The 25,501-nt window shown below is 42.2% G+C and overlaps 1 protein-coding gene across 10 annotated transcripts; it reads right to left on the minus strand.

Annotated features, from left to right (window-relative positions):
- Positions 1-317: 317 nt before the first annotated feature.
- Positions 318-21,710, minus strand: PHC1 (polyhomeotic homolog 1). Of its 10 annotated transcripts, none has more exons than XM_074326053.1 (15): positions 21,551-21,710; positions 18,638-18,795; positions 17,174-17,284; positions 16,305-16,385; positions 15,629-15,778; positions 14,882-15,013; positions 7,979-8,474; positions 5,754-6,577; positions 5,087-5,234; positions 4,619-4,830; positions 3,945-4,059; positions 3,171-3,279; positions 2,801-2,951; positions 2,131-2,362; positions 318-1,304 (listed from the first exon to the last, which is right to left on the minus strand). In XM_074326053.1, the coding sequence occupies exons 2-15, from the start codon at positions 18,749-18,751 to the stop codon at positions 1,150-1,152; spliced, it is 3,030 nt and encodes a 1,009-aa protein (XP_074182154.1). In that variant the 5' UTR covers positions 18,752-18,795; positions 21,551-21,710; the 3' UTR covers positions 318-1,149. The 10 variants fall into 10 exon arrangements, with proteins under 10 accessions (XP_074182154.1, XP_019569055.2, XP_019569054.2 ...); XM_019713496.2 differs by having other exon boundaries at positions 14,882-15,037; positions 21,551-21,688; XM_019713495.2 differs by lacking the exon at positions 21,551-21,710 and adding an exon at positions 20,285-20,420.
- Between the last annotated feature and the right edge of the window lie 3,791 nt (positions 21,711-25,501).

Genomic DNA, 25,501 nt, shown 5'->3' on the forward strand with positions numbered 1-25,501 from the left:
GGACACAAGAGGATGGAATGAATCAATAGGCAGGGACCTTTTATAGCCTTAGAGAAGAAAATGAAATTATTTCATCCTTGGACTTTTAAATACTATTGGGATGATTTTTTTTCTTTCTAAACAGGGAAAATAATGTTGTAAAAGCATCTTTTTTGTTACTTGTTTGCATCCCTCCCCCACACGTTTTAAAAATGCAAAAAAAAAAACCACCATTTTTTGTACAAAAACACTTGAAAGATTAAAAAAAAAAAAAAAAACCCACGTTGGCCTAGTCATTTGTGTGAAAGACACTGGATTGGAGTAAGCGACAACCGAGACCAATTTTTATCCTTTTACTGAGGAGGAAAAAAATATTTAATATTTTTGTTGTATAAGGAATAGCACCTAAGGCAGGTTATTTATACTCCTGACCTCAGCCCCATGCACTCCTGGTTTATAAAGCTATAGGACAGAGCAGAGTTGGAATTGAAAGGGAAGGGTAGAAGACAACAGATGGATTGGAAGGGAGCAGGGGATGCAGAAAGAATGACAACAGCCACATGTGTGCCAAACACTTTTAGTCCCTGCAGCAAGTCAGAATGATGCCAACCAAGTCTCTACACTGGCTGGTGAACCTGCCATGGATGCAGGAAAAATGTTCAATGGTATGGGAGTGACTGACAACAAAAAAACTGGTCCACAGCTACAGTCAGATAATCCAGAGGAAGTACCAGATTTTGCTACTTGTGTCACACAAGCTAGAAGAACCCTACCTCTCTCACTGGGGAGGCACAACTACGTTTCACCCATTTCCTTGCCTTATAATGCATATTTCTCCTCTTAGAGAACTGAGACCCTGGCTCCACTCCACTCCAGGATAAGGCTAGCATTCCTAGTTCTCTAGACATCCTCTTTTATAAAGGTTGGACTGGGGAGGTGAGAATTGTAAAGATTTTAAAAAATAAAGTAGAACCCAGAGAAAATGTCAAAGCTCTGCCATGTAGCACCAGCAACCAATTCACACACCTTCCTTCCCTGTCTCAGAAATGCCCTCCACAGATTTACATAATTGGAACAGTTCTTTATTCCCTGTAAAGTCTGCTGGTACCAGGTTACAACCTGGACAGTGGGGAATGTCTGCCTTAGGCTGCTTTGTGCAAGAGGGCCACCTTAGGTCTCCTTGAGGACATTTATCTTGGCGCAGATCTTGAGGGCAGGGCCCAGCTTGATGTTCATGGCACTCATAAGATGTTCCTCTTTAAGTAACAAAAGGGCCTGTCCATCAATCTCCTGGGAACGGAACTCCTCCGCAATCTCTTGGCAGCCTAGAAGGAAATGGAAGGAATATGAGCAAGTACATGATAGCACCAGAGGAAAGGGGAAAGCTAAAGATGAAAAAAACAGACCTAGGAGTAGTTAATCCCAAAGTACACGTCCCAGATTCAATAATATAAAGGTCTGAGATGGCAAGTTTGGGAAGCAAAAGGAAATCAGAGCAACTGGCTGTTTTAAAAGAGCGTGCCAGGATAAAGGAAGAACAACCAAGTCGTTCAACCACAGAAATAACTCATTTGAATAGCTTGGGAAAAAGGGTGAGAGCAAAGATACATAAGTTTTCTTTTACACTTGCAAGAAGAGTTAAAACTCCTTGTGACACTTGTTTAAGGGCACAGAATTCAGACAAATACCAAGTGTATGGTGATTTTCTTTTCTGGAGAAAACCATCCCTTTGTCAAGAATTGTTTATAAATAATCCTGCTTTGTAGAGCATAGGACAACAATGGCCCCTGACTTTCTAATCCCCTTATCCATTGAAAAATATTTGATCCATAGTGGGTATCACAATCACACATAAAAAATATACTTTATCTAAAAATTATTGGTAAGAAATATCGTTGAATCATACGAGATGAAAATCAAACACTGAAATTGCTGACATAGCAGAGGACAGTCAACCCTAAAGGAAATTAGAAAACCAGGCTATAGGCAAGTAACTTGAATAAATACCAAGAGTAGAGCGTTCATTGTACCATACTCAAGCCCCTACTTGCTTAAAAGTCAGTCATGTTCCGTTACCAAGGCCCATGTGGGGTGACCTAAGGAAAACTAAGCACATAGGTGACCTGGGTTGGTTGGATAAACCCTCAATACCTTGTAGAGAGGCGATAAACTCATACACCTCCTCTACACTCCAACGGCTAGGATTACTGGACAGGAACACAGGGTTGATGCCATGTAATTCGGGTGTGGGCGGAGCTGTATTGGGGTTCCCCAGGTCTCGTTCTCCATGCCCAGCTCTCACTGATAAAGGCCCAGGAGATGTTGGAGAGAGTGCTTCATCATAACTGGAATTATCTGAACCCCGGCTAGAGTCCTCTTGACCCTATAAAGAAAACCAAAAAACAGGTAATTAAGTTTCCTCTCCCCTCCCCAACCACCCTGAGTTTGGGTTAAATATTGGGCATAGAGGAAAAACTGACCTTAACCACAGGTAAAAGAATTTGTACTTCCTTTGCAAATGCCTGAATTATTTGTACTCCATTTGCAAATGCCCGAAGTCACCGGTCTACTCTCAAGTGCCTTTCAAGTATAAAGTATCTCTTTCTTGATTTTCCCCTTCTACCAACGATTGCCCTAGATGCTCTCTACTCAAATATAGTAGAAGGATTAATGGATACATGAACCAGTAATCAGGTGAGAGGAGACAAAACAGGTCAGGATCTTGGAATTTACAGTAATGCAATTCATGTGAAACCAGAGTTCTGGCCTCATACTCTGTAGGCCCATTTTAAAGGCAGGCGGTGCTACGATGCCAGCTCACCCGATGGCGCTTGCCCTGGATCTTGGCGCGGGCGATATCAGAGGAGCTGCGACGGGGCCCACGCCGACGAACACGAGCATAGCTGGCTTCTTGGAACTCTTTCATTTTTTTTCTCTTCAGCCGGAACTGGTGGCTACAGCTCACATTATACCTATAGGTTGGACACATATAGGATGTCAAAGGTGCTACAGAAGACTGCCTTGCTACCCTGTGCTAAAGGTGAATTGGTATTTTAAGTGCTGATTTGGAGAAGACAATGAGAGCAAAAGGAGGAGATATGAAATATTAGCTGTGAGATGATCCTAGGGAAGGGATGTGACATCAGATGGAGGAATCGCTGCTGACGGTGAGGAGGGAGTGCCTGCAGTACCTCTTAGCACAAGTCATGGAGCAGAACCTCTTGGAGCCACGGAACTGCTCTGCAGGGGCATACTTCCCACAGTACTCGCACTTCAGGAGGTTTGCCTTCTTGTCTAGCTCTGAAAAACACAGCATCACATGACAGCCACCATCAGTTTCTGCTGCCACTCAAGCCATCATTAGGCCACACGCTGCACTCAATTACTCTCAGGATTTGTCCCCAAAGACCTACACCACGTAACTGAGAATTCAAATTCCAAAACCATAAAGGCATGTCCCTCAAGAACATCAGTCTTCCTCATCTTAAGCCAGACTATTTCCATTTTGATGACGAATTTTAGCTTAATTCATACTCTCAGATTTCAGACAAGACTGCATTTCTGAACAGGAGAGAACTAATTACTAACGCTTACAAAGATACCCCTCTCCCACAAAGTTTCTGAAAGGAGGAGGGGGAAATATAAGTAAGAGTCTTTAATATTGATTATAAAATCTAGAATAAGGAGAACTGGAAATTTTTTTTTAAATCCTATTTTAGATCATCTTTTGAAAAATATATCCTCATAGTAAATAATTATACAGGTTACTTTAGCTTGATAAAATTCCCTCCAATCCTATGGAATTCCTTTTGTTTGAATACATATTCTGATACATGCTATGGTTTTTGTCTCTGGATGGACATCATATAATTCCTACTTTAAATAGAAAATTACTATTCTACAGAGTTCTCAAACACAACTCCACGAGCCTCCTTCCCCAGATGGGTCTCCAAATAAATACTTACCACCAGATGGGCTGTCCCCTCCCAAGGGGCCACCTGACTGATTCTCATTCAGCCCTGTCGGGAGGCCAGTCTGCAGTGGCTTCTCGGAGTCTTTTAGTAACTGAGAACAACCCACCTGTCCCAGAAAAAGTTTACAGTTAAGTTAGCCTAATTCCTGTCTGCTTCTCTACAGATTTCCCCAGCATTTCTCACCATCATGTCTTTGCCTGGATCTCTGAGTTAATGGCCAAGCTTGGTTCAGAGAGAATCACTGTTGATATGGCAGTCAAGAGTCTCTAACTGGCTTTTTTCAGATAAGCCATTGGAGAACAGCTTCCTACCCTGGCTCCCTGTTTTGTCCTTTTTCTTCCTAAGTTGAGGGAATGCACTAGGAGTCAAGATAGCTACAACTCATGGCACCTAGAAAAGTCCATTAACTTCTCTACCACAATTTTCTTCATTATAAAACCCAGTTTGTCTAACTAAACATTACAGCTTCAAGTCACTTTCTTCCTTTTCTCCTCTTCCCAACATTTTCATTTTCTAGTCCTTTTCTTTCTTTACAACTCACCAAACAAACAGCAGAATTGAACCATTCTCTAATAATTAAATAGTTCTGAGCCTTTTGATTTTAGTGGAGACAACAGTCAGACCAAGTCCCCACTTGAAAATCCCACCTTATGGCCTGCCCTCACCGGGAAAGGTTCTGCTCCTTCCTGGATAACGAAGCCTTCAATGATGTGGGTGAGAATCTGGGGCTTCACAATGGCCTGTGGGGGTTTTGAATCACCCATCTGTCTGGACACCATGGCTAGTGTAGGAGGCGGTGCTGACGGGGCAGGAGCCAAGGATACTAGTTCACTACTTGGGGTATTAGCATTCACATTGGTCACTGGATCAGCTTTCTCTGGAAAACAAACACAAATTCAGGAACAGATACGGAATAATTGACCCATCTATTAGCCAAGTCAGCCTGATCTTCCACAATAATACATATCCACCTTTGATCACTCACCCTGCATTCCCTCTTTTTTGAATCTACTCATTTGTCCACCAAGTTCAGACCTATATGCTACTGAAGCAGATTTATGTTTTAGCTCACTCACTGAGAACATTTCTCTAATCTCTGCACTCCAACAGTACTGCAGAAGTCAGTCTCTCACCTCCAAGATTGCTCTTCTCCTCCACGGCCTTTGGGCTCTCTGCTACTGGAGAAGCCTTGGCAGGAAGCACTGAACCCACTGTGGAGACGTCATCTCTCTCCTCCTCACACTCAGCCTTGCGTTTGACGCCCAACGTCTGGGCTTTGCCCTATAAAGTGAAGAATAGGAAAGAAATCAAGATTTGTGAGTGAAGGATAATAAAGAACCAAAATACCCCCATATTGCAGAGAAAATTTTCTTAGTTCCAGATTCCCCAATTTTGTGTACTTCCCACAGTACATGAAAACTCCTAGTCATTCCCAAGAAGCGTAACTTCCACATCAGGACAAAAGAAAACTGCAACATTACTTAGTCCTGACCTAGACCTTGAGACCCTGGATTCATTATGGCCCAACCAAGAACTGTTGTTATTTTAATGATTGCATAGGTAGTTAAAGCAACCTTGATGTAACTTAGTACAGTTCGAAAAACCCAGAATGACTTCAGGAGCAGATTTAGGAGTATGAAGTTCAGGCGTCATACACATTAACATCTCTCTCTTACAAAAGGAGCCAATAAATACCTTCTCAACTCTTCAATCCCCTACTAAGTTAAGCTCTATTTCTACTCAGCCCCAAGTTCACCCTCAAGAGTGACAGTGCCCTCAAAACCATCAGACATCACTCACCGGCAGGTGCACAGATTGCATGTAGAAGGCAGCAGGGACCTGGGCTACAACAGGTGAGGAGGTGGTAGCCCCACCCTTTACCACATGTGCCGTCCCCTGCACCGGAGCAAGGGTCATCCCAGAGGCCAATGTGGGAGAGCACTCGGGCAGCGTACCAGGAGCCTGGGATGAAGGTGGCGAGGAGGCCAAATGGGCCTGACCAGGCTGCATTGTACCTGGCATCCCCCGGGAAGTAGGCACAGCAGCTGCCAGCTGTGCCAACCCCAAAGCCTGTGCCTGGGCTGTGCCTGGCTGTCGGGTGCCCACAACTTGCACAGGGATATGGGGTGGTGGTTGCTGGGTAGCTGACATCTTAGCAGCCCCTAACTGTGGAGGCTTGATCGGTGCTAAAGGTGGTTTGGACTGGATGGGAATAGGTGGCTTGGGAGTGGGGTCGGGTGGGAGGGACAAGGGTGAAGACTGAAGCATGGGCTGAACAACCAGGGTTTGCGCTTGCTGCTGGGACTGGGAAGGTGGGACCTGCTGAGTAGGTGGGACCTGTGGTGGCTGAGGGACAGAGAGAGCTGTGGCCTGCTGCTGCTGCTGCTGCTGCTGCTGTTGCTGTTGCTGCTGCTGCTGCTGCTGTTGCTGCTGCTGTTGCTGCTGCTGCTGCTGCTGGGCCAGCTGGAGGTGTGTGGCTGTGTGGAGCAGCTGAGACTGACGGTGCTGGAACTGCTGCTGGTGGTGGATGGCAATCTGCTGCTGGATGACCACCTGCTTCTGCTGGAGGTGGATCTGCTGCTGCTGCTGGATCAGGGAGTGGGGCTGGATCTGTGTGTAGGTGGCTGCAGGAACCAGTCCAGACAGAACAGAGAGGAAGAGCAGAAAATCATCATCATTATCAATTAAAGGTAAAATCAGCTTGCCAAGGTGTATCTAGTTTTGGAATCACACAGTGAATGGAAATCTAACCTGGAAGGACCTGAGAGATCACCGCACTTGTACTCTCCTCTACGAGACACTACCAACTGTCTCTCGTCTTAAAGATCTCAAGGAAAGAACTCCCTCACTCAATCATTTAACAATCCCCAGTAATTTCTTACATTTATCTAACTTTTCTTTTCCTTGCTATACTTATATCCTGTTACTTTTGCACTCAGCAAAGTGAGCTGGCCAATCCTCTCTATGATTGGACTCTGAGTTCCTCAAGGCTGAGTCCATGTTTTATTCATGTTTACATCCCTAGAACCCAGCCCAGCACAATAGAAACACTTAACAGTCATTCACTGAAAGAATAAATGTCCACAAAGGTAAAAATACCGACATCTTCCCATGAATGTCATGGTTTTTAAGATTCGTCAGTTTAGGTCCCTACCAACAAGAAGCCTCAGGAGTCAGCAGCTACAGTCTCTGACTTTACCCAGTTTCCTCTGCTGTAAACCAGAGCTGACCATCTCCCCCCTCCATACTGGCCAGAATACATAGGTGATATGAAAGCACTTCAGAAACAGAAGTGCTATAGTAAGTAAATACTAAGTTATGAGCAATATAACTGATAATTCACTCTTACTTTTCGTGAGTGCATTATCCAAAGGCAGCAACAACTAATGTGTTAGAAACAAGGAAGGCAAAAATAAACATTGCTAAGTAAGGTACACACATCCAATTGTATCTAACCACAGACTGAAAGCAAGTATAAACTATTTGGGGTTATGATAGTACTTATTCTTTTTTATCCTTACTGACACAGGTTGACACAAGTTGACTGTATTAAACCATGGCTCTATTTGCTAGTCTTAGTGCTCTAAGGCACTTAAACCATCTCTGCTCTACTCTGTGCCACCTAGCCACCACTAAACACACAGTGAGGACAGAATTCATCCCTCACGCTAGACTGTAAGCTCCATGAGGACAGGGAATCTGTTTGCAAAGACGTATCCCTACCACCTCCCAGAACACCGTGGGCGATCCAATAAGAACTGGGTGAATGAATGGGTAGTGTGAGTAATCTGAAGAACTCAGGACCGAAGAAAGACAAGGCAACTTGTACAGTGATTGCTGCCTGGTGGAAAGAGACAAGATCTGTTATCTGTCCTCCTGTCTCCCTGCACTAATGGGATCAAGGCTGATGTGACTCTTTCACTACTTCAGGACAAAGAGAAAAGGAAAAAAGGCAAAGAAATATACTCTGAAGGTTTCAAACAAGTTCAGAAAGAATAATGACATTATGAGAAGTGACCACTTACCTGAGCTAATCAGGGTCTGGCTGGGAGCAGGTGTAGCTGTCCGTGTCAGGTTCATGCCCACGTTCTGCTGACCAGTCCCATCTGCTTCTGCCTTCTTGGCTGCCGCACTTTCTGCTTCTGTCTGGCTGCCCTGACTCACAGTCACTGTTTGGGCTGCAGGCAAGGGCTGCACCACTCCTGTGCCCTTCCTGGGACAGCTCCCACCACCACCCATTCCTGAGGAAGGCAACTGACCCAAGCCCCCAGGTGCCTGGCCACTTCCACCTGGACCCATGGACCCTGGGATGCTATTCCCACTGCCTCCACCAGCTTGACTAAGGTTGAGGGACTGGCCTGAGGCCCCAGAGGAAGCCTGAGCCACAGCGAGGGCCTGGCTAGAGGCCTGGGAGAGGCTAGAGACAGGGGAGGCTCCAGGAGGAATGGCCTTCTGAGTAGAGCCTTGCATTTGAGGTCCTTGGGCTGAGGCCTGTTGGTTCCTCACAGCCAAGTTCTGCACCTGAAAGATGAGAAGAAAAAGGCAGATTGAGAAAAGGGGAATAAGAGGCAGTAAGGTCAAAGATTTCCGTGACCAATTCAGAAGCAGTGAAGACAGCTACAGATATTCCACAACCCACCTCAAGTCATACCATCACCTTTACAATTATATACGGAGGGCACCCAAAAAATGGATACACATTTTAAGAAAGGAAAAAACTATTAAAAGTTTAATACTCAATATATGCCACTAACAAAAGATGAATACAAGTCACGTTTGACTTCTGCAATTACAAGAGGTGCTCAAAGTGGTTACTATCAGCGTCCAGGCACTTCTGATTACGGCTTGAGCAACGTTGACCAAAGTGTCCACTTGTATACATTTTTTTGGCACCCCCGGTACATTAAAGACCTTCCAGGGAAGAACTCTTAAATCAAATTTTAATTTTCAGTCTCCTTCATTCACTATCAAATCTATCATTAAGTTTGGTCATTTATTCCTTCAAAATGTCTCAGATTTTCCCTTTACTCTCCATTCATTCGCTCAACATCTACCAAATACCTACTAAGCCTCAGGTACTACATTGGATACTGGGAATGCAGGGATGAAAGACATTCCCACTCTTGATGAGTATGTTCTACTAGGGAAGAAAGACAAGAAAATCACCAATAACAGTATTATAGTACACACAGATATGCACAAAGTGCCATGGGAGCACAGAGGAAGAAGATTACAGACTAAGGAGATTAGGGAAGACTTCCTAAAACAGGTGATGTTTGGCCTGAGGCCCAGTAGGTAATAGTGAAGGGAAGGGTTTAAAGACACAGGTAACATTTGCAAGACCACTGAGTTAATAAAAAAATAGCATTTTTGGAAATTATAAGTATTTCATTATGTTTGGGGTGAGTTAGAGGGAGTGGTAAGAAATGAAACTAGGAAGGTAAGCTGAAGCTAGGGAGGTAGAAAGGTGCCAGATCATGAAGAACCTGGTGTTTTAAAATAAGGAGAGTCTGAACTTCAGTTTGGAAACAGAGAGTGTATCTGTCTTCTTCATTGTTAAATTCCCAGCACCTAGCACAGCACCTGACACATAGTAAGTACTCCAAAATCTGAACAGAGAGAAAGAATGAGCACATAATTGAATATTAAAAATATTAATCAGAATAAACATGATCAAATCTACAGTTGAAACTATTCTTTTAATCACTGCTGATGGAAATGTAATCAGTACAACCACTTTGGCATCATATCCTAAGTTGGATGGACATTTGCACACCCTCTAATTCAGGAATTCCACAAAAGAAACTCTTGCTATGTATAACTGGAGGCATGTATAGGAATGTTCACAGCAGCACTATTCATAGTAACAAAAGCCTGGGAACAACCCAAATGGCCATTATCAGAAGACAAGATGAATGAACTATAGTATATTCATAAAATGGAATATTACACAGAAATCAAAAATAAAATACAATGACATGCAACAATATAGATGGATCTTGACAATAGGCTATTAAGAAAGCATTCCCAGATTACATACAGCACAAGTACCTTATAAATATAAAAACAAAATATATATTTTTATATATTATATAAGATGTGATCAAAAATACAGTGAATGTTTAAAAAAATGTGTTACAGTAAAAGACACATTGCCATTAATCCATCTCTGAATACTCCCCCTTGTTTTGAACACACTTATCCCATCATTCTTGCCACTTTCTAAAGTTTTGGATGTCCTCTTTCGTGAGTTTCTTTAGTTGTGCTGTCGTGGCTGCCTCAATGTCCTAAATTGATTCAAAACATTTACCTTTCACAGTCATTTTGACTTTGGGGAAGAGCTAGAAGTCATTGTGCCAGATTCGGTGAATAAGGTGCTTGAGGACACACCGTAATGTTTGTATTTGACAGAAATTGCCATATAACAGAAGCAATGTGTGACACAGAACCTTTCCATCGTGATTGAAAAATACAGTGAATGCTGCAGCTGAGTGCCATCCAATGGAAAGGCAGGGATTTTCAATACAGGAACTGCACGTCAAACCTTGGTAACAGTGTGTGACAAGTTTCAACTTGTTTGACGTAGTCAGTTGGGTGTGAGCTACGATTGAGAGGTGTGTTTTAAAGTGTGCCGTAAATCGTCCTCCATCATACCGTTCCGTGTCACACACTGTTTCTTCCCCAACGTCAAAATGATTCAGGACATTGAGGCAGCCACAACAGCGCAACTAAAGACACTCACGAAAGAGGACTTCCAGAACTGCTTCAGAAAGTGGCAAGAACGATGGGATAAGTGTTAGAAGCGAGGGGGAGTATTTTGAGGGGAATTAATGGCAATGTGTCTTTTACTATAATAAATTTGTTTATTTAAATAGTCACCATATGGTTTGATCACACCATATATTACATAATACATATATAATATATATTTTACACACACACAGACACACACACACACATATACAAATAATGATGTGGTGTCTGGAATTTGCTTCTAAATAATCCACAAGTGGAGGGAAGGGCCTGGATAGACTGGCCATGTGTTGATAAATACTGAAGCTAGATAGTAAGTGCACAGAGATTCATTTTTTTCTTTTTTATATGTTTAAATTTTTCCATAATAAAAAGTACTTTATTATATGTAAATGCAATAAAACTCTATAAAAAATGATACCAAGGTACCCTCTCTGATTATCAAGGAAGGAATCAGAATGTTCTTACCATGAGTAGGGGCAGGCAGTAGATGGACCTGGGACTGCTTATTATATTATTGAAACTTACTGAGTAAATGAATAAAAGTGGGCTATAAATGGACCATTGATGAGAGTATCATGAGCCAAGGATTGTGATTTAGCAAATTCTGTATAGCAGAGATACAATTAAAAATAATGTTAGTAACAACATATATTTTCATATTAAGAAACACTTATTCTGATAGTAATGTGGAATAGGATTAGAAGCAGATAAGGTTCAAGAGACCAGTGAGAAAAGTAGTACAGTAATTCAAGTTAAAAATAAAAAGAACCTGAATTCAAGCAACAGCGGTAAAGAAGTGATAGCTTTTGAGAAAGATTTACAAGAATCATTAGGATTAGGGGTTGGAGCATTTAATATTATCTGGCAATTATACAGTTTTTTTCTACTCAGCTTCCTTTCCATAATGGCTACTTAAAACTTCCTAGTCTCCCTGTACCTCAGAACCATGTCCTCTTTCCCGTCACTCATCCCTGCAGACAATGAAACCTTTATGAGCGTAATACTCCATCACTTCCACCACCAAATCACACATTCACCTGCATAAGCACCCATCACTTACTTCTCCCTTATCTCCTCCCTTCTCTCCTTCCTCCTTCTCAAGAAGCTTATGTTATCAACTCTCTCCTGTCTCTTCAACCTCTCCTCTACTGGCTCCCTCCCTCCCAAAAACCATCCCTGAACCTCACTTCCCCTCCCCCAATTTCATCCTCCTTTCCTGTTACTGCTAAACTCTTACTGTTTCCATTCACTTAATCTGTTCCCACTATCCAGTCATTCCTCACCCCCATGATTCCACTGAACAGCTCTCCATCCACATCAGTAACTCCATCTTTCTTGCCCTCTTTAGTGCGTTTGATGGAGGACCGTTTGACAGGGGACCCTTGCCAATTCTTGTTTTATTCTGCTCTCTTGCCTCTCTGTCACTCTTTCCTACTCACCTTCATCAGCCCATCACTCCCTACTTGACCTTGAACTGCTGTATTTTCTAAGGGTTCATCCTACTCCTCACGGCTCCATCTTAAAGGCTTTCCTCTTTTCAATCCCCACCATCTCTCTAAGGAATTTCAAACATTCCCTTGACTTCAATTATCTACATGCCTACTACTCTTGAATGTTTATATCCAACTCAGAGAGCTCTCCTCTGAGCTCGAGCACCACATAAATTAAAACTGCTGATCTAATATCTCCTCCTGCATGGCTGGCATATCCAAAAGTGAACTTCACCCTAAATCCAATTCTCCAACATTCTTTATCTAATAATTATCACTACCAGCCACCTCACTGCTGTATCAGATCTCATCTCTGGCATCTCCCTCAATTCCCCATCTACTGACTCTGTTCTCCTTCTTCACTGACCTTCTAAGTTTTTCTCAAATCTATTCATTTCTATCCATCTCCATTGCTACCACCTAATCCAAACACCGTCTTTCCCCTAAAATGTTATGATGGTGTTGTTCTCCCTGTGTTCACACTCACACCATTTCCATTTATTCTCCACAGAGGAGCCAACAATCTTTAAAATTAAGAAGGGAAAGAAAAACCCTCAAATCTCTCCATGTCAATTCCATGTTTGAAATCCTTCCATTGTGCTCGCTTCGGCAGCACATATACTAAAATTGAAATCCTTCCATAGCTTCCCATCGCCCTTCACATAAAGCCCAAATCCTGAACACAGCACCCAAGATCCTGCAAGATGGGGTTTCACCTACCTCTCCAGCACCATCTCTATCTTCCTTTGCTAAACTCCAGGAACACAGGTCTTCTTTCAATTCCTCACATATATAGTTCCTTCCCTCCTCGGATCTCTGGACGTAAGATTCCCCTGCCATCACTACTCTCCTTCCATGTCTTCACCTGACTAATTTCTACAGGCTGAGGTTCAACTGTCACCTCCGCAGGGAGGCCTTCTACCCCCATCCCAAGGCTAAATTGAGTCCCTGTCTATGTTTTCACAGCACTCTATACTTTCTAATGAAGCAATTATTAAACCATTCAGGTGATTATTTGTTTAGTGTCTGATGCTTCAATGATTTGTAATTTCCATGAGTCTACTGATTATAACTTTCTTGTGCATTCAAAGTTAAGGAATGTCTGGTATATCATAATGACAGTTAACACTCTTAAACACTCATTTTGTCCAGCTACTATTCAAGCACTCATACATATCAACTCATTTAATCCTCACAACACACCCTGAGGTAGGTATTTTATAAAAGGTATTTTATATATGAAGAAACTGTGGCAGAAAGATATTAGATCATTTGCCTAGATCACACAGTAAGTTGTAGAGTTGGTATCTGTTCCAAATATCAGATTCACATTTTCAACCGCTACTCTGTCCCTCCACATGTTCACGCTCAACAAACAGACAGATAAATGAAAGAACTGGATATGAAAGCAGCCTCAACCTCATCCTCTGATCCTACCACTATTACCACAGTCGAAAGCAAAGGTCTTACCTTGTAACTAAAATGACCCCAAGAGTTTCTTAGTAAGTTCCCTAATTTCTCTTTCGTCTCCAGACAATGTTCCTAGGTGATTCTTTCTAAAGTACTTGCCTTATCCTATTAATCTGCTGTTCTGTAGCCAGCAATGACTCCTGCTACCTATGAAGTTACTTGGCTTTCAGATTTTTCCCAAACAATGACCTTTTCCACCATCAGGCCTGTTGTCTCCACTTTATCCACTCACCCCCAACTCACAGTCACATATATAAATTATGCCTCTACACATAGTGTTCTCTCTCCAGTTTTCTTCTTACTCCAAATCAAATCATACCCATCCTCCAAGAATTTGCTCAAGTATCCCAAAAAATCAGAGAACTAGTGCAACCAATTCTTGTCTAAAATTGTGTCAAAGTTAGTGCCATTTACTTTTGTACTTCTTTGTTCTCTAAGTTCTTTTTTATGAAGACTTGACTCATATTTATTTTCAATCCCCCAAAGTTTCTAATATACATCTGAGCACATCAATAGAAAGCTCAATATTTATTTGCTAACTGATAAGCTAAAAGAATAAAATAAGTATTATGAGATCCCAGTTTATATCCCATTCATAAGAAGATAAAAAATTCAGGAGGTGTGTGTGTGTGTGTGTGTGTGTGTGTGTGTGTGTGTGTGTGTGTGTCTATATACTAACACTTTTATATATATTGTGAGGATAAGGCATGGGAAGCAATTGTGAAGATTTCACTGGAAATACAGTGAACAGAAACAGACTGCTCAAAGTTGAGAGCTACAGGAACTCATAAAGAGAAGGAATCAAACATTCTTCTAGCAACTTAGCCAGGTCAGCTCCATCTATATAACAGTAGAATTCCCTCAACCATTCCCCATCTTCCAGAGACAGTACTGCAAGGAGAATGAAGACTTCCTGAATAAACTGAGCCATGGAGGGCTAAAAGAATGGTAAGGAAATCTGCCCTTGTTAACAATAAGGCTTCCCAAATGCAAAGGGCTGTTTTCAGTCAAATCTACTTCCCTTCCTAATTCAACTCAAAAGTTGTAAGGGATCCAAGTTCTATAGAAATTAAGAAAAGGGCAAAAAAATAAAAAATTTTAAAAAAATAAGCATTCTGAAAAGAGGTAATGGAGTAGAAGGGTGGCCTTACTCTATGGTCATTCCCTTCATCCTCCCCAGTGCCCATCCGCAGGTCAATGGTTGCCACTGACCTGATCTGCATCTGCATGAACTCCGGGAGACTGAGCAGAGGGCACCTCCTGCTGGACTGCAGCCACTGCGCCGTTAGGCATCAGGATCAGTTGGGAGGCTAGAGGCACATTCCGGCCCAGGGTCCGGTTTACCTGCAATAGGTTTCCCAGCTGTGGCTGGCAAGGAGAGGAGGAAGAAGAGCAAAGGAAAGAGAACAAGAGGAAAAGAAGACAGAAGAAATGGAAGGGAAGGACCACAAGACAAAATAAACAGAAGATACGAAACAGCTAAGCCCTGCCCCTTTCCACACCAACCCAGGAGACCCTTATTCTCCATAAGTGAAGAATCATCCAGAAGAAAACCTAGAATATGTATAAAACTATAGATTGATAACAAAGAGTCAAACATCAAAGAAGCTGAGACAGTGAGGATTTTAGGACAAGTATTTATGCACAGTATAGACAGGCTAAGAGATAACACTTAGAATTTGTGTACTTGAGCCATAGGTTTAAAGATTAGACTAACTGACGCTAATTTAGTCAAATGTTAAGGTGAACATCTTCTAACTTAGTATCTCAATGCAACTTGCAGGCTACCTGTGAATACTGAGTGGTACTTCTAGAGGTAAGTAAGGTACAGGAAGTAGACCAGCATTTCTTAAAACAGCTGGGTAACTGTGGTTAAATAAAATAGTTTTCACTCAAGTCCTAGCCAGGAGTCAGAACAATTACGCCCCTGGGACAATGGCCGTTGTGTCTGTGGCTTACCCGTAGATACATCTGGGCCTGGGACTGGTTGAGGGGTGGGGAGGTGGTATTCCCCAGTAGCACAGATTGGGTCAAAGTGGTAGCACTGGGAGAGCTCACACTCTGGGATCGGCTGATGAGCTGGGCGGCCGACGTGGTGGCCAGATTGATCTGTGTGGTATAGAAAGGAACCAGGACTAAGGCTTTGGGAGACGTAAAAGGAAATGTAAATGACTGACATATTCAGAGTCACACGGTCAGAACAGAATATCCCACTTTTCACAGAGTCAGGGGGAAATGAATAATATCTTTCTATCCATAACTGTCATCCTGGCTACTGGGGGGTATCACCAAAGTAAAAAAACCAGTCCCTAATCACTAGTGTAACAGCTGAGAAGGCAAAGGAACGAAATGGAACAGATTTTACTTCTCATTGAAAGGTCCAGAGATTAGTCCCTTTTCTTTATTATCTCCTCTTCTTCCCAAGATTTTCTTCCTCCTTTCTTAGACCTCCTCACTAAGACTTCTCTATAGATCCAAGCTGGTTACCTTTCCTTTTACTAACATTCTCTGTGTAAGAGCAGTTAATACCGTTGATGGCGGCTCAATAAACACACTGAGATCAGCTGCACAACGTTGAGCACAGAGACACAGACGCAGAGAGAGAAACCTCTCAGCAGGGCGAAGCAGTACTCACTGAGGCCTGAGTGGTGGCAGTCTGCTGCTGCGCGGTGCTGCTGTTTGGGGAGCTAGCCTGCCGACTGGCAGCAATTGTGGCCTGTCAGAGAAGAAAAGAAGTAAGAAAGAGCGGAGACGATGAAGGAAAAGGATCTGAATCTTCCAGCAATAAATCAGAGGTGCAAAACGTAATACACATTCCCAGTAAGAACCGAGAGGCTCTATTATAGAGCAAGGAAAAGTATATTCACTAGGCAATAATCTCACCTTACCACATATGCTAACCCAGCACCTCCCAGATAACCCTCCCGGGCCAGGCAGGCAGGCAACTTGTCCTCCTCCTCCCACTTTCTTTGAAGTGGAAGAACCTTTGCTCAGGTCACATCACTGATAAGTCTAACCCAGAGCTGTCCAATACAAATATAATGGAAGCCACATGTATAATTTTCGAATATGTACATTTTTTAAAAGGGAAAAAATACAGAAGTACGTTTTAATAATTTATTTTATTTAAGCAAATGTATCCCTCATTTCAACATGTAACTAACATAAACAAACTACTGAGATATTTTCCCTTTTTTCTTACTAAGTCTTTGAAATCTAAAATCTTACTGCACACCTCAATTTGGAATGGCCATATTTTAAGCACTCGATAGCTTAAATGTCGAGTGTAACATGTGGATACCATGTTACACAGTGCAGCACCTGACCTCTAAAAGGAAGTTCTCCCACAATTCTTACTGCAATCCCAGAAGCTAAGATCCTACAGGAGGACAGGAGGCAGAGAAGAATGTGTCCAGCCTGGCTTAGTGGACAATGCAGTATGCCCCCACCCACCTGTAGCACCTATCCCTTCCCTCTTGGGCCAGCTGGCTGCTGACCTCTCACCTGCTGGACTGCAGCCAGGCTATGCAACTGGGCATTGCTGAGCTGTTGCTGGAGCATGAACTGGTGGAAATACTGAGCCGCGTTGGGCTGACGCTGCAGTGCCTGCAGAGCCTAAGAGGAAAAGGAGAGGATCAACCCACTTGGAATGAATCACTCCTAACTTCTATACTACGCAAATCACTGTGATCCTGTGAAAGGGACACATGGCAAGGAGAGAAACAAAGGAAGATGGGAGTCTAGCTAAATCATCAACTTCTGATTTGTCCAATTTGTTTATATGAGAACCAGTAAGTTCACATAGTCCTCAAAAAGTGGAGAAGCAATTAACTGAAGTGGAGAGAAGAAGAAAATAAAAGACCATTATTCTAGGGATAATGTTGCATCCCTAGAATAATGGTCTTTTATTAATTTTCGGGGAAACACAGTATAAGAAGAGAGCATAGCTAAGCTCTATTCTTATACCGTGTTTCCCCGAACATAAGACCTAGCCAGACAATCAGCTCTGATGCGTCTTTTGGAACAAAAATTAATATAAGACCCCGTCTTATTTTACTATAAGAGCGGGTCTTATATTAATTTTTGCTGCAAAAGACACATTAGAGCTGACTGTCCGACTAGGTCTTATTTTTGGGGAAACAGGGTATATAAAGCAAAGCAGTGTAACTCACATAAACGCTTATTTCCCAAAATGGAATCTGCAAGGAAAAGAATTGGGACTAGAAAGGTTGAAAATAAATGAGATGTCCATTAATGTGAAGAGAAGAAAATAAAATACCGTATTCTAGGGATACAACAGAGGTGATAAAGCTCTAAGGGGTTGAAAATAATGAAAATCTCAGTAAACAGTGGCTTATGAAAGATTCAGGTAAAATTTTCAAATAACTGGCATTTTCAAGCATCTACAGTATAATCCTAATGGATATTTATAATGATACTGGTAACTCAGTTTCAAGTGTTAACTTGAGGATATTACTATACTCTTATTCTTTAATGATTAGTACTATTCTTATGATGTGCAGTTATTCTAGTAGCCAAAATACTTTAAGACCCCATTCTCAAGCATATTTATTAAAAACATGGAAGTTATATTTGTCTAAAAATAAAACTCTAAATTTAGAGCTTTATACTTCCATTACTCAGGGTGATTTAAAAAAAAAAACAAAAAAAAAAAAACCAACGATTAAAAACCTGACAAGCCATGAAGAGAAATGGTTAGAATATAGCTACATGAACTGAATGGTATAAAAAAAAAACCCTCAATTTATAAAGACTGAATCTCATTCTGTTTGCTTGCTCAAACTGTTGTAAACTCCTAAGATTCTCAGAGCTAGAAAGGACCTTAGTCATCACCTAATCCAACTCCCCCAGTTTTCTGGAAAGGAACTAAGGGCGATTATCTTCCAGCATCCTTGCCTACCCCTAGCCAGTACTCACAGATCACAGCCCCTCAGAGCTGAGCCTCACCTGCACTGCTTGCCGTTCATACAGTGACATTTGAGCTATCTGGGGCCGAGAGCTGCCCCCAGAGCTGGAACTCCCATTGGTGGAGTTGGAGTTCTGCTCACTCTCAGTCTCCATGATAGTGGTCCAGGGTCCCCAACGTTGGTGCTCTGACTCAAGACCTAGAGGGAAGTAGCACAGGATTAAAATTTACACCTGATCTCAAACTGTTATTTCATGTCACTATTCAAGTTATCTAAGAATCTTCTTCCATAAATCACAATTTCTCAGGTTTTATAACTACCAAATCTGTGATATACTTTTCCCCATACCATCTTCTGAAGCTATGCAGTGTCTTAAACAACTTTCACATATTCCCTCACAGCTGTCATTAAATATAAAATGGTGAGAATGTAAGACAGTACCTCATAATACTAAGGCCACCTTACATTCCCATAACACTTTTAAACAGTTTTAAATCTTCCTGTTTAAAACTTATTGCTACCTCCTTTATATCTGCATCTGCAACATCCTTATCAGTACCGTCTTAACCACTGGTACTATTTACTAAGAAGCCACTAGATGCCTCCTCTCACTGAGCTAAGCTCTTCACCTCCATTATCTCTCACAGTGCTTTAAGATAAATAATACTATCTCCATTATTAGGTTTTCTGAGGTTAAAGAAGCTGTCCTAGTAAGTATCAAGTCTTTACACTAGCACATGCTTCTTCAAAACAGAAAAAAAATCTGTGATTAAGGCAGTGTCGCTCAGTTTGAGTACTCACTATCCTAAGATACACATATGTAAAATGCACCATGGAAAGTCACAAAACGAGGAGGTAGAAGAGCTGGCCTATAGCCCAAATAGCTGCCTGGTTCCAGCTCAGGCTATTAATAATAACACATCAGGCATGTCAATTTCCCTTCTTATACCTCAGTTTCCCCATCTGCAAAGATCACTTCACAGCTGAATATATTTTAACAAATGACTCCCAAGTATTAGACATTAAATATACAGCAATGAAAATCTTCAAGAAAGTAAGATTCAATTTTTTAGTCCAGTAAAGTGGTCACAATTTACCCTCTGGAGTCTACACTAAAATTTGCAAAAAGACCTATGAAAACATTGGTAAGAACCAAACAATGAAATAGGAGAGAAGGAGCAAGAAGACAGGTACCTCTAAACCAGCACTAAATGACAATAAGGGTGTGTTTTTTTGTTCATTCTTTTTTTTTTTTCTCTTTTGTTAAACCTAACACTATATTTTGTACTTTTGAGGCATGGGGCCACTAGAAATCTTAGGTCAGCAAAACACTATTTAGGAAGGTAAACATCAAACCAGAATTTCTGCTAGAGGCTGTCAACAGTTTTATTATGGTAGATTTATCTTAATGATTGCATCCAAAACAAGCAAAGTAAATAAAATCAAACCACTTGGTGTTAGATATAGAGTTGGGGACATTTCTTGTTATTCCATTTCCAGTATCATCTGATCGCATCATTATCCCCCAAGAACTGCCCATCTCTTCAGTTTCACTTAAGAATAGCAAACGTCACTGCAAACATGGATATAACCCAAGTACACAGGAGAAATCATATCAGCTTCAACTCTAGTCTATCTTGGCCCCACATCTTTTGCCAAAATATCAAAGCACTAAACAGATACAGACCCATGAATCCTCATTATCAGCATGTGAAGAAAAAAAGTGGGTAAGGATTAGAGGCAGCACGCATAGTTGTATAGATCACTGGACTTAGTTCACTGGACTCAGAGACATGAGACCCCCTTTACTAGCTAGAGCGGACATTAATTCCTACATTCATAGGTGAAAATGATAATAAGTTATATTACCCCCTCATCGCCCCCAAAATGCAAGCCTTAATAATATTTTTTTCAGATTGTGAAATGGATATAGAAATGGAAAAGGACAAGGTTAAAAAAAAAAAAAATCAAGGGAAATTGTCATCAAAACCAGGATTCGTAGGTCCCCGGCACATAAATGTATTTGTTTGGGATCAGTGTTGAAACTGTAAAATTAAGTACAGAAAATGAAGACAAAAAGTTTAGGAGGCACAGAATTAAGTTTTCAGAATTAAATGGGAAGAAAGAGAAGCTGATCCAGGCAGGTCCCCTTAAGTAGCTAAACCACGCTCATCCTGAAAGGTAGTATTTGGTGTGTACGGGTTGGGTGGGTAGGAGCACAGACCCCTGGAAGGGAGCTAGGAAAGGATATTGAAGTGGAACTGGTACTGGGCCTATTGAGCCAAGAGTTGGAGGAAATCAATTTCCCTAAGCATAAAACTCTGTGTTGTAGAAAGGATGGGGCATGGGGGCGGGAGGCGGGAGAAGGGGGTGGTTCGGGGAAGACTGTGCCAAAGAAATGGAAGTAATCTGGAGTATAGAGAGAGTAGACGCCCAGGAGTCCTTGTTGTATATAGAACCTTTATGAAAATGAGATTCCAAAGGGAGTCAAATACACCGGGGGAAGGGGGCAGACAGAGTGGGGTACCAGGAGTGAAGTAACCCAAGTGAGCAGGGAAATGTGCTTACTGATAGCGGTAAGACAGGCAGAAGACAAACAGAAGTCACGTAATTGGAGGCTGAGGAACTCAGCGGACCATAAAAGCAGGGAGATAACTAGACAGCATGCTTCAATGGGAGAACCAAAGTCAGAGAGGGAAAATGAATGAGAAAATGAGCAGTCAGAAGCAACTAGAGTAACGGACAGACAGCATTAAGCACAGCGACACGAATAGCAAGAAGTCTCGGACAGGCAGAGCCGAAGGACCGCAGAGCGAAGCGCTAGAGGTAGGCAGGGAAAGAAACTGGGGGAGGTACCTGGGGCGTTCCACACACCGAGGTGGCTGGAGAAACCTCCCCGCGCAGCCAAGCCCCTAGAGGTCCTGCCCTCCCCAGCCCGCGGTCTCCGGGTTACCTTCGCGCCTGGCTCTGCACCCAAGTGATCCCGAGGGGCGTCCACCTCATGTGCGGGGGTTCCCGGTCGCCGGGCTGGGCAGGGGGCTCAATCGGCCTCCGCGGCGGGTTCCCCTCGCCTCCTCCCCTTCCCGGAGGGGCGGGGGCGCTGAGGGCGGGGTGGGAGGCACCCGGCGCGGCCGCGGCTCCCCGCCCCTCCCGCCGCTCCGGGTGCGGGACCCGGCCGCGGCTCTGCCAGGCCTCCGGGGCTCGCTCCAGGCCTGTCACTTCCTGCCGGGCCGAGAGGGTGGGGGATGCAGGCTGGGGGCTGCGGGCCGGGCTGGAGGAGGGGGCTAGCGGGGAGGTGCTTCCGGGGCAGCCGGACCCCTCCCCCGGCCCTCCCCCTCCCCTTGGCGCCCTCCTCCCCCTCCCTCCGCGCGTCCCTCGTTTCCTGCCGGCGCCCGTTGCCATGACGACGCCGCTCCCGGGCCTCTGCGCTCTGGGCCCCGGGGTTTTTTCCCCTCTCTCCCTCTTTCTCCTCTTTTTTTCCCTTCTTTCCTCCGAGTTCTGCTCGCCGGTTGGAGCGACGAAACTGAGAAAGTGCTGGCCTCTAGTGGGGAAGTCACCTCTCACAGAGAGGGAGAGGGATATGGGAGAAGGGAGGGAAGTGACGTGAAAAGGGGGGAAAAGAAGGTATTTTCTGGAGCTTTTGGGAATAAGGGATAGAAAAAAAGGATCAAAGGGACCAACAGGAAGAGAGGGAGAAAGCAGAGCTACGACCCCAGAGAAAGAATCAACTGGGAAAGGAAATAAAGCCGAAGAAAGCAGAGAACAGGAAAAAAAGATTGAGAAAAAGGAGTATGTAGATTGTTTAATCTCTCACCTCAACTCCAAGAAGGCGGGAAAGAATGCTGCACAGAAACAGTGAACCCATTAAGAGTTGACATTCATCTAAAAGCAGCAACCTGATATAACTTGCTTTGAATAACATGTTTAAGTCTGTAATTTCAGGGATTTCGTGTGCTATGTCTTCTTAGGTTTAAATATGTATGTAAAAGCGAGAATTAGAACGACAAAAACAAGGGAGAAGGCGGAGGTATAAAGAGAGTAGAACAATGGGGCTGTCTTTGGGAATACTAAACATTTGATAAGGCAGTGGCCTTTGTCATTTATCAGTTTTTAATTCTCTTAGATTTTGAACATTTAGCAAATATTTATAGAGTACCTACTATGTGCCGCTCACTATTTTGGAAGCTTGGATTACACATCAGTGCACAGAACAAAGATAACTGCCCTCATTAACCTTTACAGAATGGGCTAGGGAACGCCTTGTGGATTAATAACTAGAGTTGATCCTTTTTCTGTTGTTATAGCCCAGTAACTACTTTTACCTTACGTCTTTTCCTAACCTCTGTTGTATCCAGTTATTTGTCAACCGGCTCTTTATTCTCTACTTTAAAAGCCAATGCATGGTTTGTTTTTACAGGGGGAAAAAAAATAGAACTGTTCTCTTAGTTTATAATTAGATCCATTTAGATTTGCATTGAGAGAGGAGTGTTTGGACTCCTGACTTTTAATTATCAGTAGCCAGATTTATATCAGAAAAATCTGCCAGGCTTCTAGGAACCAGTCGGACAAGTATGTGAGGGAAGAAACCGGAGGGCAGCCAAAGGACTGGAAAAACAAAGACACGAGGTGGGAGGAGGTGAAAGGGTATGTTGCCAGGATGGATGACAGGCTTTGGCTGAAGATGAATTGAAAACATTCTGGCAGAGAACTAGTGGTAAAAACTAGGTAAAGCATTAGTCATCTAATTCAAACCTAGATTTGTGTCATGTCTAAGTTTAAAGCTTTTGTGTGGAGACTTAGAATGGATATATTGAGGCTAAGATAAATATCCTAGCACCAATGAGAAATTGGTAGATAGATAAATTTTCAGATTATATGATATTCAGGTCAAGAAACATTACTCATGTGCTTCCATAGGTCCCATAGGAGAATTATCACTGTTAAGTGTCTAAAGAAGGCCTGCAATATAGTCCAAGGATAAGCAATCAAATGCCATAGTTGCTTTTGCAAGCCTATGGAACTTGCATACCTAATGGGTACCTGGCCATTTCAGCCTCAATAAAAGTAGAGCAGAATCACTACCAATGCATATAGTTACATCCCACCTCTAAAGACTTTTTATATTTCCTGGATCACCAGCCCCTACATCTACTAAAAGTTACACGTTTAGATGATGATAGGGGCTAAGAAAGTGATGGTGTATAATTTTGTTGAATGTCTGATATAAATCCAGCTTAGGAATAGTCTCTCACAGAGCATGCCTTATTGAATATGGGCCAGTAGTTTAAACTTCTTTCACAGAAGCTTGTACCCCATGTTTCACAGTAATTCTTTTCAAGTTCATTTCTCTCCATGACATACCAGTCTTCCAGGGTCATAGGTCTAAGGAATTTTTCAAAGAAAATTTCAGGATAAAAATGAACTATATCAACAGTAAAGTGAAGTATTAAAAAACCTCCATTCATAAGAAAACAATCGCCGTAGATGAAATCATCTTGATAACTGGTACTGAAGAGCTTAACTCAATCTAAACAGAGCAAAACAATTACGCTTCCTAGAAAATCCACAACTGACTTTTTTTTTTGCTAAACTTTCTCATTTTCATTTAATGATTCCGCTGGAATTAGTCTTTTCTTTTTCAAACCAAACAGTTCTTGTGAATGGAAGCTAAATAATTTCTTTACTCTGCATAACACTGAAAGTCATTAGCCTAAATAGGTGAAAAGGAAATGCATTCCATCTGGTAAGTAGAAATCGAAGCCCTCCCACTGCAAACTTATCTTAATAAGGAAAGATTAGGATTTGAAAGGAAATCCACTGTTTGGAAGCAACAAAAGCAAATAAAATAGAAAGTAGGCTAATATAATTTTGCACATCAACTGACATTCTTCAAACTTCTCTTCCAAGCCCAGCATTGTGCAATGAATTGTGAAGGAAGAGATTGGACCTTACACATAGAGGTGTTAGTGTCGTTGGAATGTGTCTTTTTACAAGTAACTAAGCAAGTAAGCGTATGTGATCACATTTTAATGCAAATATGGGTAGGATGAAGTGGGGGGGAAGAAATCAAAACCTTTAACCACCAGCAATTTCGGATGTGAAATCGGATGCATATGCCACCTCCATCACACCACAATTCTGTATGCCACTTAAGGTCTAGTTGGAACAAAATGAAATGAAGATTAAAAGGATTTATAGATAGATTTTTAAAGCAAAAAAGAACTTTAAAATTATCCAACACCCTCAATTTTAAGTAGAGAAATTGAAGGCTAAAAGATGACTGTAGAAGAGAAGCATTTCATAATACCTGACAAATAGAAGATGTCCAAAAAATATTTGGTAATTAATTGCCTAGATACTTGCCATTCTCTGAACTGGGGGAAAAAAATACAGAAGACAATGAAATTCAAAGATATAAAGATACTTCTCATTCCGCACCATTAATACCCATAATGGAGTTCAGGACACACTCACCCAAAATATAGCACCTTGGCATACTGACCATTTTAAGAAGAAGAAATGTGAGAAAATGGCAGAAACAGGAAAACTGCTCTGATTTCCTCTCCTCTTTCTTCTTTTCCAAAATAGGTCATAAAACCCTCCTGTGAGAAGTGCCCCAGGAAGAAAGGAGCATCCTTATCCCAGAAGACAAAAGGAAACCAAGAAGAGTCCTAACAAACAGGCCTTGCTCAGTTTCCCCCAGTTAACTGCACTTACCTCACATTCCTAAGATATTCCTCCACGACTATCTACACTTAACAAACCTAGCATAAAAATATACCAGTCTATTTTTTTGGCTCTTCACTTCCTTATGAAGGCTCCCACGTCACATAAAACCTAAATAAATTTTGTGGAAATAAATTTCTAGGTCCAAGAAGGAGCCACTCATGCCTGAGGTGCCCCA

Source organism: Rhinolophus sinicus, linkage group LG02 (assembly GCF_036562045.2).
Source record: "Rhinolophus sinicus isolate RSC01 linkage group LG02, ASM3656204v1, whole genome shotgun sequence".
In the NCBI taxonomy this organism is placed as follows: domain Eukaryota; kingdom Metazoa; phylum Chordata; class Mammalia; order Chiroptera; family Rhinolophidae; genus Rhinolophus; species Rhinolophus sinicus.

Coding starts and splice junctions, on each gene's coding strand:
- PHC1 (XM_074326050.1), bottom strand. Junction 17,285..18,637: donor ATGAACGGCAAGCAGTGCAG/GTGAGGCTCAGC, acceptor TTTTCCTCTTAG/GCTCTGCAGGCACTGCAGCG. Junction 4,831..5,086: donor GGAGAAGAGCAATCTTGGAG/GTGAGAGACTGA, acceptor TTTGTTTTCCAG/AGAAAGCTGATCCAGTGACC.